Source organism: Pollicipes pollicipes, unplaced genomic scaffold (assembly GCF_011947565.3).
Source record: "Pollicipes pollicipes isolate AB1234 unplaced genomic scaffold, Ppol_2.1 Scaffold_4881;HRSCAF=5763_pilon_pilon_pilon, whole genome shotgun sequence".
Classification (NCBI taxonomy): Eukaryota; Metazoa; Arthropoda; class Thecostraca; order Pollicipedomorpha; family Pollicipedidae; genus Pollicipes; species Pollicipes pollicipes.
Genome location: NW_023596576.1, coordinates 37,137,050 through 37,150,839, shown reverse-complemented (window position 1 = coordinate 37,150,839; position 13,790 = coordinate 37,137,050). Strand labels below are relative to the sequence as shown.

Here is a 13,790-nt window from a genome sequence, read left to right as displayed (position 1 = left end):
TTGGACGCCTCGGATCAACTGATGACCTCTCAGATTGCAGTAAAATTGGGAAGGCTACTCCCATGTGCACTATGGGAAATTTTCGTAATTTAAGGGTGCGTTCCACGTTTACATGGGATTTTGAACTGAAATAGCCATCTTGAACATCAGTCGGTGCAGCTCTCAGCCCTGCCCCTCTTAAGATCTAGAACACTTTAGTTTCTGAGCTAACGCCCGTGACGATGTGCTGGCTTTTCGGGAAGACTACTTCAAAGTCACCCAGGCACCCATGACGCAATTATAACATTATCCAAATCCCGTCATTCCATTAGCCTTCCGGCAATAGAGGCCAGGAAGATATAATTGTCCAGTCGCTCATATTTGGCGTTCGTGCGCACTATGTTAAGATATAACGGCCGGCGATCGGCTCGCAGTCAACGTTGCGCAAGGCACGGTGACGTAATCAAGCAATGTCGTATTGAAGGTTATATTTACCTAACAAAGAAATTGTGCTGTCTTTAACAGTTTTTTACTTAAATGTATACCAATAGTTATAAGTGAGCTCATTTCATCATGTCTGATGCTCGCTTCAATAGCCTCGACCGTGGAACGTTCCCTTTAATGACGCATGCTGCAGCATTAATTTATGATGACACCGTGTTGCAGTGGTTGTCGCTCTTTAAAGCGCTTTCAAAAAAAAAATGTGTGACTCCTGAAGCTCACACAGGCGCCTGGATATGTTGGCAGTATATACACGGGCATGAACCGCCATCGCCGGCAATACGCGAGTGCATCAGCTTTAAAACTTGCCAACAGGCTGACAACCAGCCAGGCGTCGACTGTCTGGCTAGGAGCCTACGCCTGATGTCGTGTCTAACACTCGTCACGCCCGTACCGCACACCTGCGCGTCGCGCCCGGGCATCGCAGCGGCGCGGCGGCGACGGCCGGCGGTGCGGCCGGATCCGCACCCGCCCCTGCCGACGTGCTGCGCCGAGCACGGCGCCGCCACGGCCAGATACCGCCGCGCCGCCGCAGCGGCAGCACCGCCGTGCACGCGTACTGTCGGGCCGAGCCCGGCCGCCCACGGCAGAGCCGGAGCGAGACGGTCGCGCCGGCCACCATGGACGCCTGCCTCAGCCCCAGCCTGGAGGCAGGCCTCAGCCCTCTCGGCGACGAGGAGGTGAGTGCACGTGCGGGCGGCGCCGCTGCGCCACCAGGTGGGGGCGCCGTATTGATCACGGAGGAATGCAGCTGCTCAGCTGGCGGCCCGCGCCGGGTCGGTGGCGTCGTTTTTCCCAGGGCGCCGGTCGATCGCTTCCGTCCCCGCCGCTGGAGGCGCTAATTAGGGGTGCCGCTGGCCGCGGCCTCACGGACACGGGTCCGGCGGTAACGATCCGCTCGGGGGCCGGCGCCGAAGACTTCCGGCTGCCCCCGGCTCCACCAGCCCGGCCGAGCTGCCACGCCACTGCTGTCTGATCAGACACGTTTTGGCGGGCGTCGTTCCCTGGCAGGCAGCACATGCTTCCCTGCTGCCACAGCTCGTCACGGACCGCTCCGGCGAATCGGTGGCGCTTCTGTCCTGGACGCCGCGGTGGCCGCGAAATGGCGCGCTATCAACCCGCCAAATTGCCACTCGCAGCGCCCGGAACCGGCCCATTACCGCAGCGCAGCGCGTTTTTCCGCACGCCGTGCTGCGCGATCGCGGCTTGCGTTACAAAAACGGCGCAGTGCAGCGCCGGTGACCGACACGGCCTGCCTGGCCCCGGGCCGCGCGCGGAAGCCGTGCGGGGCGAGCGCCGCTGGCGGAGCCCATACAACATGATCCGGCCGGCTCGATATGCAGCCGACACGACATCCGCCGACGGCGGCCGCCGCTCGCTCTAATGGCAGGAAGTTTACCGGCTCAGCCATCTGACGAAATCCCGGTCGAGGGATGCTTGAACCGGAGCCACGGCGGCGGTGAGCCTGACGCGCCGGCGCCCGCTCGGGTCGAGCTCAGGTCGGGCTGTCTGCCGGCGTCCTAGGGCGACCGGCTGGAGACGGCAGCGCGGCGGACTGAGCGGCCACGGAGATCGCACCCCGCCCGAGCGGCCACCTGCGATTGGGAGCGGTGCCTCCTCTGCAGCGCGGCGTGCGTCGGGCTCTGGGAACTTGGGGCTTGCTCTTCGGTGTTCTTCGCTGAGAGAATTTGTACTGCGCGCTGGTACTGGAGGTCTGCAGTAGATTTCCAGCGCGGCTGAGGTTGCATAACGTGTTTATTATTATTATTATTGTCTTATTATTATTATTATTGTTTGTGTTTATTATTATTATATATCATTATATCATTACTATTATTATATTGTATATTATTATTGGATGTCAGGTACCTTTACGGCTTACCGAATAAAATTAAGAGGTTGGCGTAATCGTTATCGCCCAGATAGCAATGCATTTTACAAGGGAGCAGCACATTTGTGCACGAAAGCCACGACCATGTTTGTTTGCCTAATCAGCAAAACATCTGGGTGGTGATGATGTTGACCTACCCGCTATAGGACAGATATATCTGCGATAGTCACACCAACTTTCTTCAAAATATACAAAACTTATTTTTATGCTTTGCAGTATGTTCATTCCAGCAGCTTCGCTACACCAACTTTCCCCAGCATTCTTCATCTACGGATATACCAGCGTATTTGCGTCAAACTCACTCATGCAATTTCCGCGCCCACATTCCGAGCCGACTCCACGGGACACCATAATACCCACGTGGCTCACGAAGCGTGGCGTTTCGATGGGCGGGAGCGCGGTGGCGCCGGCAGTGCCGTGTGCCCCGTTCCCATTGTCCTGAATCATCGGCGGCGGCGGCGGTGGGCCGACTCGGCCTGCAGCCGGGGTCGGGCGCCGGCTGCAGGCTGCAGGCGGCCGCCATGCCCCGCTGACGGCGCCGTGTCACCGCGCCCGCACGACTCAGACACGCCTCAGCTCACCGTGTCACGCCGCTGTCCGGCCTGCGTCACGGTGTCATGCCGCTGCCTGCCCAATGGCACGTCAATGCCCGGGCGGGGTCTCGCCGGTGTCCGACCGGTGTCACGGCTCTGAGCAGTATAATGCTGCTCCGGCCGGCTCCATTTCGCCATGCTGCTGGCACCATGCCGCTGTCTGGCCGGCGCCATGCTGCTATCTGGCCGGCGTCATGCCGCTGTCTGGCCAACGTCATGCCGCTGTCTGGCCGGCGTAATACCTCTGCCTGGATGGCATCATGCCGCTGTCTGGCCAGCGTCACGCCGCTATCTGGTCGACGTCATACTTCTGTCTGGACGGCATCATGTCGCTGTGTGGCCGGCATCATGCCGCTGTGTGGCCGGCGTCATGCCGCTGTCTGGACGGCGTCATATCTCTGTCGGTCGGCGTCATGTTGCTGTCTGGCCTGCGTCATACCGCTGTCCGTCGTACCGCTCTCTGAATGACGTTACATCGCTGTCTGACCAGTAACCCGTCGCTGCCTGGCCTTTATCTGGTCCCTGTCTGGCCGGTAACTCGCCAATGTCTGGCCGGTATCTCACCACTGGCTGTCACCTCGCCACTGCCTGGCCAGTATCTAGCCCGTGACTGTCCGGCTCTGGCTAGATATCGTCACGACACTCGCCAACTGGTCCTCATCAGTTGTTGGTCGGATACTGCAGCGGATGTGCCTGGCCCATGTTCTCTTCGTCTGCATCATATTTTTGCAGCACCGTGGTGATACTAATTTGCCAATATTGTCTCACATGCACGCATGCCAATAAGGCACCATCCTAGTCACAATGGCGTGCAGGTGCTGTCTGTTGTTCAAACCGGAGCTGCAAGAGCCCGTTTATTCGTTTACCATCACTTGTGCCGTGAGGTAATACGGAGTGCAAGATACCCGCCGACGCCTATCATACCTGATTGTTCAACGACAGACTAATTCAGGGTATTTTATGCTGTCCCCTGTGCTATTGATCCGCGCTCCCGGGCATAACTATAACTTCCAACCAGCCGTGTCGAAACCGTCTGGTTGCAAGTTTGATCGGTTCTCGTCTTCCATCCCAATTAATTTCTTAAGCTCGGCCGCCGAGCGAGCGCTGACAAAGTCTCGGAAAGGTCGGCCCGCTCGGCCTCAGGCTGCGCTCGTCGCCGCTGCGGACGGCATTGATTGGAGCTGGGTGCCGCCGGGTGGAGCGGGCCACTCGGGAGGGCCCAGAGGCCATCAGCGGGAGCGAGCGGGGTCCGTCGTCCGCGGCAGTCTCGCCGGCCCGCCGGGAGGCACCACGGCCCGATGTCGACTCACCGGTGACCGTCCGGAGACGGCCGGGACGACCGCCAGCCGTGTTGCAGAGAGGTGAAGCCACGTAAGCGGCTGTCAGCTGGTGACGCGGACTGAACTGAAATAATACTACCATACCAAACGTATTTCCCAGACTTTGTTCATGTTCATGCTCATATTACTGATCAAAGAAGTTTGGAAATGATGTGATAAATGCGTTCTAAACCATGCGTTCCAGCACCACACCATCGACAGACACAAATCTCCTCTGTCTCTCGTTGGAGGGCCCCAATCACCCCGATATTTGAGAAGAAACTGGGTTAAAATCAGAGAGCAAAGCAGAATGTTTTTGGTGTGTTGTGGCGCATGTTTAAACGTTCTCTCCTCGTTTGACTCCCTCAACTTATCTTACAACACTGCGCTCGTGGTACTATCTCATCAGCACGTTTCTAATGTGCTTTGTGGCCAAGCTATGGTATACATTACGAAGTCAGTCTCGTAAACGGAATCCTGGACCAAGCAATACATGGTAGCGGAGATTAGGCTACACAGACCAATACCCTTCCTCACATCGCTAATGTCGATCCGTAATATTTGTGTATGACTCATATGAGGCTATACTCACGGAAGACGCGAATAAAAACAAGTTAAAAAAGTCAGATGAGGCCTGGGAGGCAGCCACTAGCAAGTGATGTGATTTGGGATTAGTGTGTCCAAGCTAAATTAGTGTTGATCTTCCTGCTAAGCATTCATGAATACACACATTCCAATGCATCGATGATACAATTTTAGTATTTGTAATTAGGTGCGTGATTAAGACTCCGCTATGGGTCAAAAGTTGGGAAAGGTGGGACATACAGGCCTTCAAGTGTTTTTATTCCAATGCAACACCATTGGGGTAACGTAAAATCTGCAGAGTTGAGATGGGGGGGGGGGGGGGGAGGGGAGGGAAGGGCGGTGCTTACACTGTCTGTTCAGTATATCGTGTGACGGAGCACAAGGCATAATATAACGGGGCTCAAGGCAGGAGTATAACTGGTATAGTCCTTACATCTGCAGTCGCCATGCTCGTCTCACGCTGTGCAAGGCGCCTTGCCCGTCTTTGACCACCAGGTGTAAAGCTTTGACCACCAGGTGTAAAGCTTTGATCACCAGGTGTAAAGCTTTGATCACCAGGTGTAAAGCTTTGACCACCAGGTGTAAAGCTCCAGACCACCAGGTGTAAAGCTCCAGACCACCAGGTGTAAAGCTCCACGATGGCTACCGTTGGTCAGAATGAGCTTCGCCTGACTGGAAACAGCTATGTATACCTCATCTGCTTTCGAGGATCATCAATTGACCACTGGGAGCCAATGCAATGCCGATCGATGGGTATCGCCGAGGGCATTTCCCCTGTCGGGGGAGGGGGGGGGGGAGGACTGACAGCAGCGTAATTTCACGCTTCAGCGCTCGATGCTCTTTCGGTCGTGACTAGTTCCTTTCCCCGCTGTTTGACATCGCGTGGGACCCAATGGGCCGCAAAGCTGGGCGTGCCGCCTGCTTGTGTCAGTACCGCAGTTTCCATTCAAGGTTGCATCCCCATTGGTGTTCGAAGTGAAGTGCAGTCGCGACATGACGTCATTTGTGACGTCATGGGTAATGAGCACTTGTACGTCGTCAACAATGGTAGACGACACCTTATAGCGACGAAGCTGCTCCGTCAAACTCAACCCAACTTGACTTCTTATCTGTACTGATGTGGTATCGAAAAACCTGCGCTACAGATTCTGCCCCCTCCCCAACTTCCCTCCCCGGAGAGCTCCGGAACCAAGTGTCTGATTTCGATCGGCTCAAGTGTCATGCGATATGCTTCAACGAAATTTAAGTTATCAATCCCCACATCCAAAGGTTAGAGTAGAGGCCGTGGAAAAATCCCGGAGTTTTGAATCCGTCTTTAAAGGCAACAGTGACTATGCCCCGGCCTATGAGCCTTTCAGTGTGTCATGTGCTGTGTGCCATCGATCAGTGGTCACCTCTGAGTTAAAGTTACTGCGCACATGTACTTATTTTCATGGCACATTTGCGTGTCCCACGTCAGCTGGGAATATAAGTGTCTTTCATACATTCAAAGCTAAAACGAAATAGCGTCTTAGACTTATGCATGGTGTATAAAGAGATGTAGTTTTCGAGGAAAGAAATTTATACCGCTTTTTCTGATTTAATTCTTATTTACCCGCTTGTTCCAAGAACATAATGAACCGGTTATGAGCTACTGGCGGCGCGCGGGTGCAACGGAATCCCGACCAATCGTTGGTAATGAAGCATTCGTCGAGAACGTTCGCCTCTCTGGGCCTTAGTCCTTTCCGCCTCAGTTCATATGGTAGCGGTTTTAGGAATGCCGGGTAGATATGCATGCTTAAAGGGAACGTTTCACATTTGAAGATGTCGGATCAAGCATCGGATATGCTGAAATAAGTCCATTTATAACTATGGGTATACTTTAAAGTGGAATGGGCTGCTTTTGACAACGCAATATCTCTGTCGAGTTAATATGTTCCGCAATACGTCATTATTCGATTACGTCATCGTACCTTGCACAACAAGGATTGAGAGCCAATTGGCGGCCGTCATATCAGGAAATCGTGGTCACGAACGCCAGACATGAACGAATCGCCGATTATATTTTATTGGCCTTGATCGCCACGTGGCCAACAAAACGGCAGGATTAAAATACGTTATTGTGACGTCGTGGGTACCTTGGTGACCTTGAAATAGTCTCCCCGAAAAATCTGCACACCGTCGCTGGCATGCGGCTGGGAAAAAAGAAGGGCTTAGGTCTTAAAGAAACTGTTTCACATTTGATTATATCAAAGTAAGCATCAGATGTGATAAAACAAGCTCATTTATAAATATTGGTATACTTTTTAAGTGGAAAAGACTGTCTAGACAGCACAATTTCCTGTAAAGTAAATGTGTTCTTCAATGCGTCATTGTTTGATTACGTCATCATACCTTGTACAGCATTGATTGAGAGGCGATTGATCGCCGTTGTAGCTGAAAATCGCGTTCACGAACACCAGATATGAACGTCTCGACATGAAATGGCAGGATTTGAATGGCATTACTACGTCATGAATGTCAAGGTGACTGAAATACGCTCCCCAATTTACTTTTGTCCATATCCGCGGGGATATAACTCAGAAAATGGAGGGACTTGTATCTTTAGAAGAGTAGGATTGTGAACAGCACAGAACGGTCTTCAAGATGGCTATTTCAGTTCAAAACCTCATATCAATGTGGAACACTCCCTTTTGAAAGTGCGGGGCTATGAAATGCACAGAGTGATCTTCAATATGGCTATTTCAGTTAAAAGCACTACACAAGTCTGGATCACTCCTTAAATTGTCCCACTCTGTCATCTAGATGGCCTCGCCAGAGGTAAAGAGATACCTGGCAGTTTGGATAGCGTTCGGCTTTCAAAAGAACCTGTAGCTTAAACATATTTTATTTTGCATATGATGACAACTTGGCATGAGAATAAGGAGGTCAGAGGAAGTGCGAAGGTTAGCGGGAGGGGCAGTGACCTGATGCCAACGGCACGGTCTGTGCTTATCTCGGCGTCATTCGACCCTGATTATGCCTGAAGCCTCGATCCCATGGGCGCGCTGTTTCCATGGGTGGTTATCCCCCGGGTCAAAGGCATGGAAAATCTGTTCTATTTGGAAAAAATACCTACCTAGGAACTTTGTGAGCCGCTATGCTAAGCTCGTGCGGTGAAGACATCATTATTCTCGTCCCAACGTTGGTGTAACAGTAACTGCATTTTGATTGTTTGCTAGCCTGCTACTGATCAGACATTAGCATGTCCTATCAGTCACTTTGTGCGACGTTAACTGGCTGCAACATAGCTACGACTGCAACAACTTATCTGTGTTATATGCAACTTAACTGCCACCAGCCCGTGCAGCTAAACTGTACTGACTGCCGTCAGCCTGTTGATATGTTTGTCATGAGATGGGTCTGACCCACGTCCCATGCCTCACTTGTCTGCGTGCTTCCCTGATCACCAGCCGGGACGGCCTCCGCCCAGGCCGGTCAGGCTTCAGTTAAAGGGAGTGCTCCACATATGTATAGAGTTTTGAACTGAAAAAGCCATATTAAAGACTTTTCGGTGCAGTTCACAGCCCTGCCCCTCTTAAGATCCAAGCCCCTCTGGTTTCTGAGCCATAGGCCCGCGAAGATGAGCAGGGTATTTCTGGGAGAGTCGTTAGCTTTAAATCAATGTTACACAAGGTAGGATAACATAATCAAACAGTGACATAGTGAGGAACATGTTTTTTAAAGAGAAATTGTTTTGTTGTTGAGAGCAGTGTTTTCACTTACAAGTATATCAACAGCTACAAGTAACCTTTTTCATCATATCTGATGCTTGTTCCGATGTTTATTGAAATGTATCGATAGTGTTTGCGTTCGGGACAACCGGCAATGTGCTGCTAGTTTTATGTCTAGCTTAAAAATCTTACAAGATGTTTGGAAGCTAAACACACAATACCCGTCGACAAAAAGGTATGACTTGAATGCAGTCACTGAGCGATTTCACCAGCAACCTGCCCACTGGGGCTACGATAACTGCTCCATGCCATCACACACCCTTTTTTGGTAAATAAATTTCTGCCATACTTTACACAACAGATGCATTGGTAGCCGTAGTTCTGCAAGTAGAAGTGGCAAAACGGCGGAACAGGTATGCTTTGGGGATTCAGCATGCAAACACATTTGCCTTTGCTGCTAGATGTTTACTGGGTTGTCTCACTGCACTGTCTTTTTGGATGATGGCACAAACGGCCATTTCTTTCAAGCAACCTTTGCTGGCGTGTACCAGAACACGCAATTTACAGACTTCCTGCTGGAACGTTTTAAGTCCCATAACCACTAAAAGAGAAGCTGCCGTGCTGGGTGAGGCGGTCTCTCATATTTGCGCTGCGGGTCGGGGCGAGTTTTCTACATCTGGGACGTGGTAGCACTAATCTACTCCTGTCCGGGTGGCGCCCCCCTGAGAGATTTTCTCGTCTTCGTGGGGAGCAAAGGTTGCTCTTTAAATGTCATCAATGCTGGCACCTAATTATCGTTGGATGTTTTTGGTACTGTAAGCTCTGTGATGGGGACATTTCTTACAACGTATGCAGAACACAAAAGAACAGCCTTTAACTTTCATATTGGAAAGAAAATCGCTCGTCTCATTTAGAGCACAGCATTGAGAACAGCGACAACGTACATGTTTCTGTGTTAACGGGAAACTACCTTATCAGGTTTAACCATGTCATGCCGAACGATAGGCACGCTTTATGGCTAATGTCATAAAGATGGGCGATGCCTAGTCACCATAAAATGATAGCCCACCGTTGCGCCTGCTCCCGGAAAGGCCTGTAACGACTGCAGGTGTCGCCCCACCGACACGGCAGTGCCGTACCCTGCCGTCGCAGTGCCAAGCCATTGCCACTGCAGGCAAAAAGACAGGGCAGGAGTGTCGTAATTGGTGGCCATTGCAGGCAAGAGGACACCGTATCGTCGTTTGGCCATGGTCTGGTCGTCATTAGCATATCTGAGGCGGGCGGTTACGCTAATGCGCTCACTGCACGCTGTGGATTTTTACGCGCGGGTCTAAAGATCCCTCAGCTTTAAAACGCATTCATAACATACGTTATCAATCGTATTGATTGTAAGGAGCTCGTTTGGAGCATCACGGCTGTGTCACATGAGGATGGCGATGAATCGTTACGGGCAAGGAACATCATTCGCAACTTGTAGACAGTGGGTCAGGGCACTGACGTCGGGCGTGGGATCCGTTCAGATTAAGGCTGGCGTGAACATTGCATCACATGCATATATTTCCTTCTGGAAACAAGTGTGCACACTAATGCTTACCCCGGGTGGCGTCCTTAGGATATCATGTCCCTCTGTTCGTCAGTTGTCAGTTAAGTTCAATGACGTGTTTGCTTCAGTGGCGTTGAGCTCAAATTTCTCGTGAACTCTGAGGTAGCGGCGTGGTAGCGTTGTAACCACAATACGAACGGGACTACTGTTTTCTTCAATCTGCTATAGACCAAGCGTTTTGCCCTCATGAGGCTACACAGTTAGACTAGTACTGATACGATCCGTACCAGCTACCGACCCCTTCTAATTGCTTGGCGGCCAGGTATGGTGAGTGTCACCGTCCAGGATTTGAAAAGAGCATCCTTTCCGCCTTATACCATGCTCTGCTTCTACCCCTCTCCACCCTTGCTCCTAGCCTCCCCCTCCCTTTCCACTTTTTCGGTCCTCCCTTCCTACATCCCCGCGTGTCCCTCCTTCCCAGCGTCCCCGTCCGGTCTGCCCGCCTTGTCATGCTCCTCGGCTCTCCGTGCGGCCCTTCTTGCTTGTGAATACGCCCGTCCGTCCGCGCCTCCCAATAATGATGCCTGCCTGCCATGCTCCCTGGCTCCCCGTGCGACCCTCGTTGCCTGCGAGCCTTGTGAATACGCCCGTCCGCGCCCCCCAATGCTGCCTGCCTGCCGTGCTCCCTGGCTTCCCGTGCGACCCTCGTTGCCCGCGAGCCTTGTGAATACGCCCGTCCGTCCGCGCCTCCCAATGCTGCCTGCCTGCCGTGCTCCCTGGCTTCCCGTGCGACCCTCGTTGCCCGCGGGCCTTGTGAATACGCCCGTCCGTCCGCGCCTCCCAATGCTGCCTGCCTGCCGTGCTCCCTGGCTTCCCGTGCGACCCTCGTTGCCTGCGAGCCTGTCCGTGCCCGGCTGCGGAGGCGGCCTCTCCGCCGTCCGCAGCTGCGAGCGGCTCGCTGGGGGACTGGAGGCGGCACAGGTAGCGGCTATTGATCGCCCAGCGGCCGTCCGTCAGCCGACAGAGCGCCGGCCCGTGCCTGGGACGGACGTCCTGGTCAGAGGCCGGCCCGACTGGGCGTGCCCAGTGACAAACCCGTACCGAAACATGGGCACCACTCATGCCTGGGATACAGTGCACATAATGGGACTTCGGTGCACGACATGTTCTGTGACGAGGATGACCCTTTCGTGCACGAGTTCATTTCGTACGAGAAACTCGAGCCCTCAGCGAACGCCAGCTGAGCGTGATTCCCCAAAGGCACAACGGACCATCCACTCCGTCCCACCCATAATCACGTGACCGGCTGAGCCTGTCGGCTGCGGCTGGGGGCGGCCGGTCCCGTGACTGCCGCAGGCGCGGGCCGGCGGCTGCGGTGGCGCGGCACGGGCGCGTGCGTGCGGAGTCTGCCCGGGGCGGGGGCGGCCTGTGACGAGGTGCGCCGGTGGGGCCCGGGGCCGACGATTACCGTGCGGGCAGCACGCGACGCCGTGCCGCCCGGCCACCCCGCTTCCTGGCATTGTGCCGTCACCCCTGCTCAACCTCTTCGTGCGAGAGGCGGGGTGCAGGCTGCCAGTGTAGTCATGCAGCGGGCTGGTGAAAACCATTGGCTGCCAAAAGGCAAAGAGTTCGCTTGCACAAGCCGCCTCCGTCGGAGGAGTCTATGGTTCGAGGATTTTTTTATTGAGACAGGTTGTGAGTCGAGCTTTCGAGCTTTGAAGCAGGGTTTGCCGCAAACATTGATCCAACTCGAGGGATGTCTGGACACATAATGATGTCTACCACGCAATCATTACATCCTGTGACTATGTTGCTTTGTTCTTACTAGTTTGATCCGTGTTATTTTAAGGAAGCGAGGGCAACCGAATCATCCAATATTCCAGCCATTACATTGCTTGGTCTGTGTTGCTCGGCTGCGCGCTCGGTATGTTATTGACGTCACCGTGCCGTTATTCATTGTAGGTTTTCCGGAAGTCATATACGCGTATGGAGCGTCCTAAATAGTCCTTGTTTTCCGGCACCGTTACATGTCCTTGTTCGCTGGCCAATGTCAACCCAATGCCAAAGCCAGCGTCCGTTCCGGGAGCTCGTTGGTTAGGGCGTGTGTCGTTCGATCCACCCACCCGTGGCGCCATGGGTTCTAGTCAATCCATGCGCTCACCATTCGCCACTGACTGGGATGACATACGGGACAGCAGCGCCGGCCGCACTGAAGGCCAGGTGGCGTCAGAGAGTTGGACGGACCGCGCGATCGGATGATGGCTCGATCGCGATCACATGATGGCTCGATGGCGATCGGATGAAAATGGATGATGGATCAAGCAGTAAGCATTGCTTACCGTGGGTGCTGATCCCAGATATAAATTCAATCAATTGGTTTGGTTCACTCGCCGCCACTCTTCCAGACCCGTGTTCACCACCACTCTTCCAGGTCCGTGTTCACCACCATTCTTCCAGGCCCGTGCTCACCACCATCCTTCCAGGTCTGTGCTCGCTACCATCCTTCCAGGCCCGTGCTAGCCAACACCCTCCCAGGCCGTGCTCACGAACACCCTTCTAGACCCGCGTTTTCACCATCCTTCGAGGCCCGTGCTCTCGCCGTCTCTTTCCGGGCGCGTATTTACCGCCGTACTCCGACATCCTCCTTCCCCCTCCCACTCCCCCCGCCTCCACCTGTGCCCGACGCCCATGCCGATGAGACCCATCGCCGTCGCCACTAGTTTGATAGCCCCACCAGCCCCAAATGTCACGTGCCCGGCTTATAGGTCATCGTGAGTTTTCAATAAGTGGCGGGCCGACCGGCCGCCGGAACCAATGGCAGCGGCGCGGCGCCCACGGGCCGTAGACTGGTGCGTCGTCCACGGGCCGTAGACTGGTGCGGCGCCCACGGGCCGTAGACTGGTGCGGCGCCCACGGCCCCTAGACTGGTGCGTCGCCCACAGGCCGTAGACTGGTGCGTAGTCCACGGGCCGTAGACTGGCGTATCGTCCGCGGACCGTGGACTGGTGCATCGGTCACAGACTGTGGACTGGTGCATCGTTCACGGGCCGTAGGCTGGCGTATCGTCCGCGGACCGTAGACTGGTGCATCGGTCACAGACTGGACTGGGCATCGTCCACGGGCCGTAGACTGGTGCGTCGTCCACGGGCCGTAGACTGGTGCATCGCCCACGGGCCGTAGACTGGTGCATCGTCCATGGGCCGTAGACTGGCGTATCGTCCGCGGACCATAGACTGGTGCATCGTCCATGGGCCGTAGACTGGTGCATCGCCCACGGGCCGTAGACTGGTGCATCGTCCATGGGCCGTAGACTGGCGTATCGTCCGCGGACCGTGGATTGGTGCATCGGTCACAGACTGTGGACGAGTGCGTCGTTCACCGGCTGTGGACTGGTGCATCGCTCACAGGCTGTGGACTGGTACGTCGTCCACGGGCCGTAGACTGGTGCATCGTCCATATACAGTGGACTGGTACGTCGTCCGCGGACCGTGGATTGGTGCGCGGCTGCAAGTGGCACAGGCAAGAGGGATGCACAGGGGGAACGTGGCCGCTCCCTAGGTCCCGAAAGACTGGCCGGAGGTTGTAGTAAGGACCATCGGAGGACGCGTTGGCCGCAGCCCCGCGGGCGGCCAGTGTTCGCCGCTCTGGCCCCGGAGAGTGGTCAGAGATCGGAGGTCCTCGTGTTCC

The 13,790-nt window shown here is 54.5% G+C and overlaps 1 protein-coding gene across 1 annotated transcript in view; it reads left to right on the top strand.

Annotated features, from left to right (window-relative positions):
- The first annotated feature begins 1,047 nt into the window (after window positions 1-1,047).
- Window positions 1,048-13,790, top strand: part of LOC119101174 (protein couch potato) — a 37,025-nt gene continuing 24,282 nt past the window's right edge. The window contains exon 1 of the mRNA XM_037224455.1: window positions 1,048-1,160. Within this exon, the coding sequence (XP_037080350.1) occupies window positions 1,101-1,160 (60 nt within the window). The 5' untranslated portion in view covers window positions 1,048-1,100. The remainder of the gene's footprint in view (window positions 1,161-13,790) is intronic.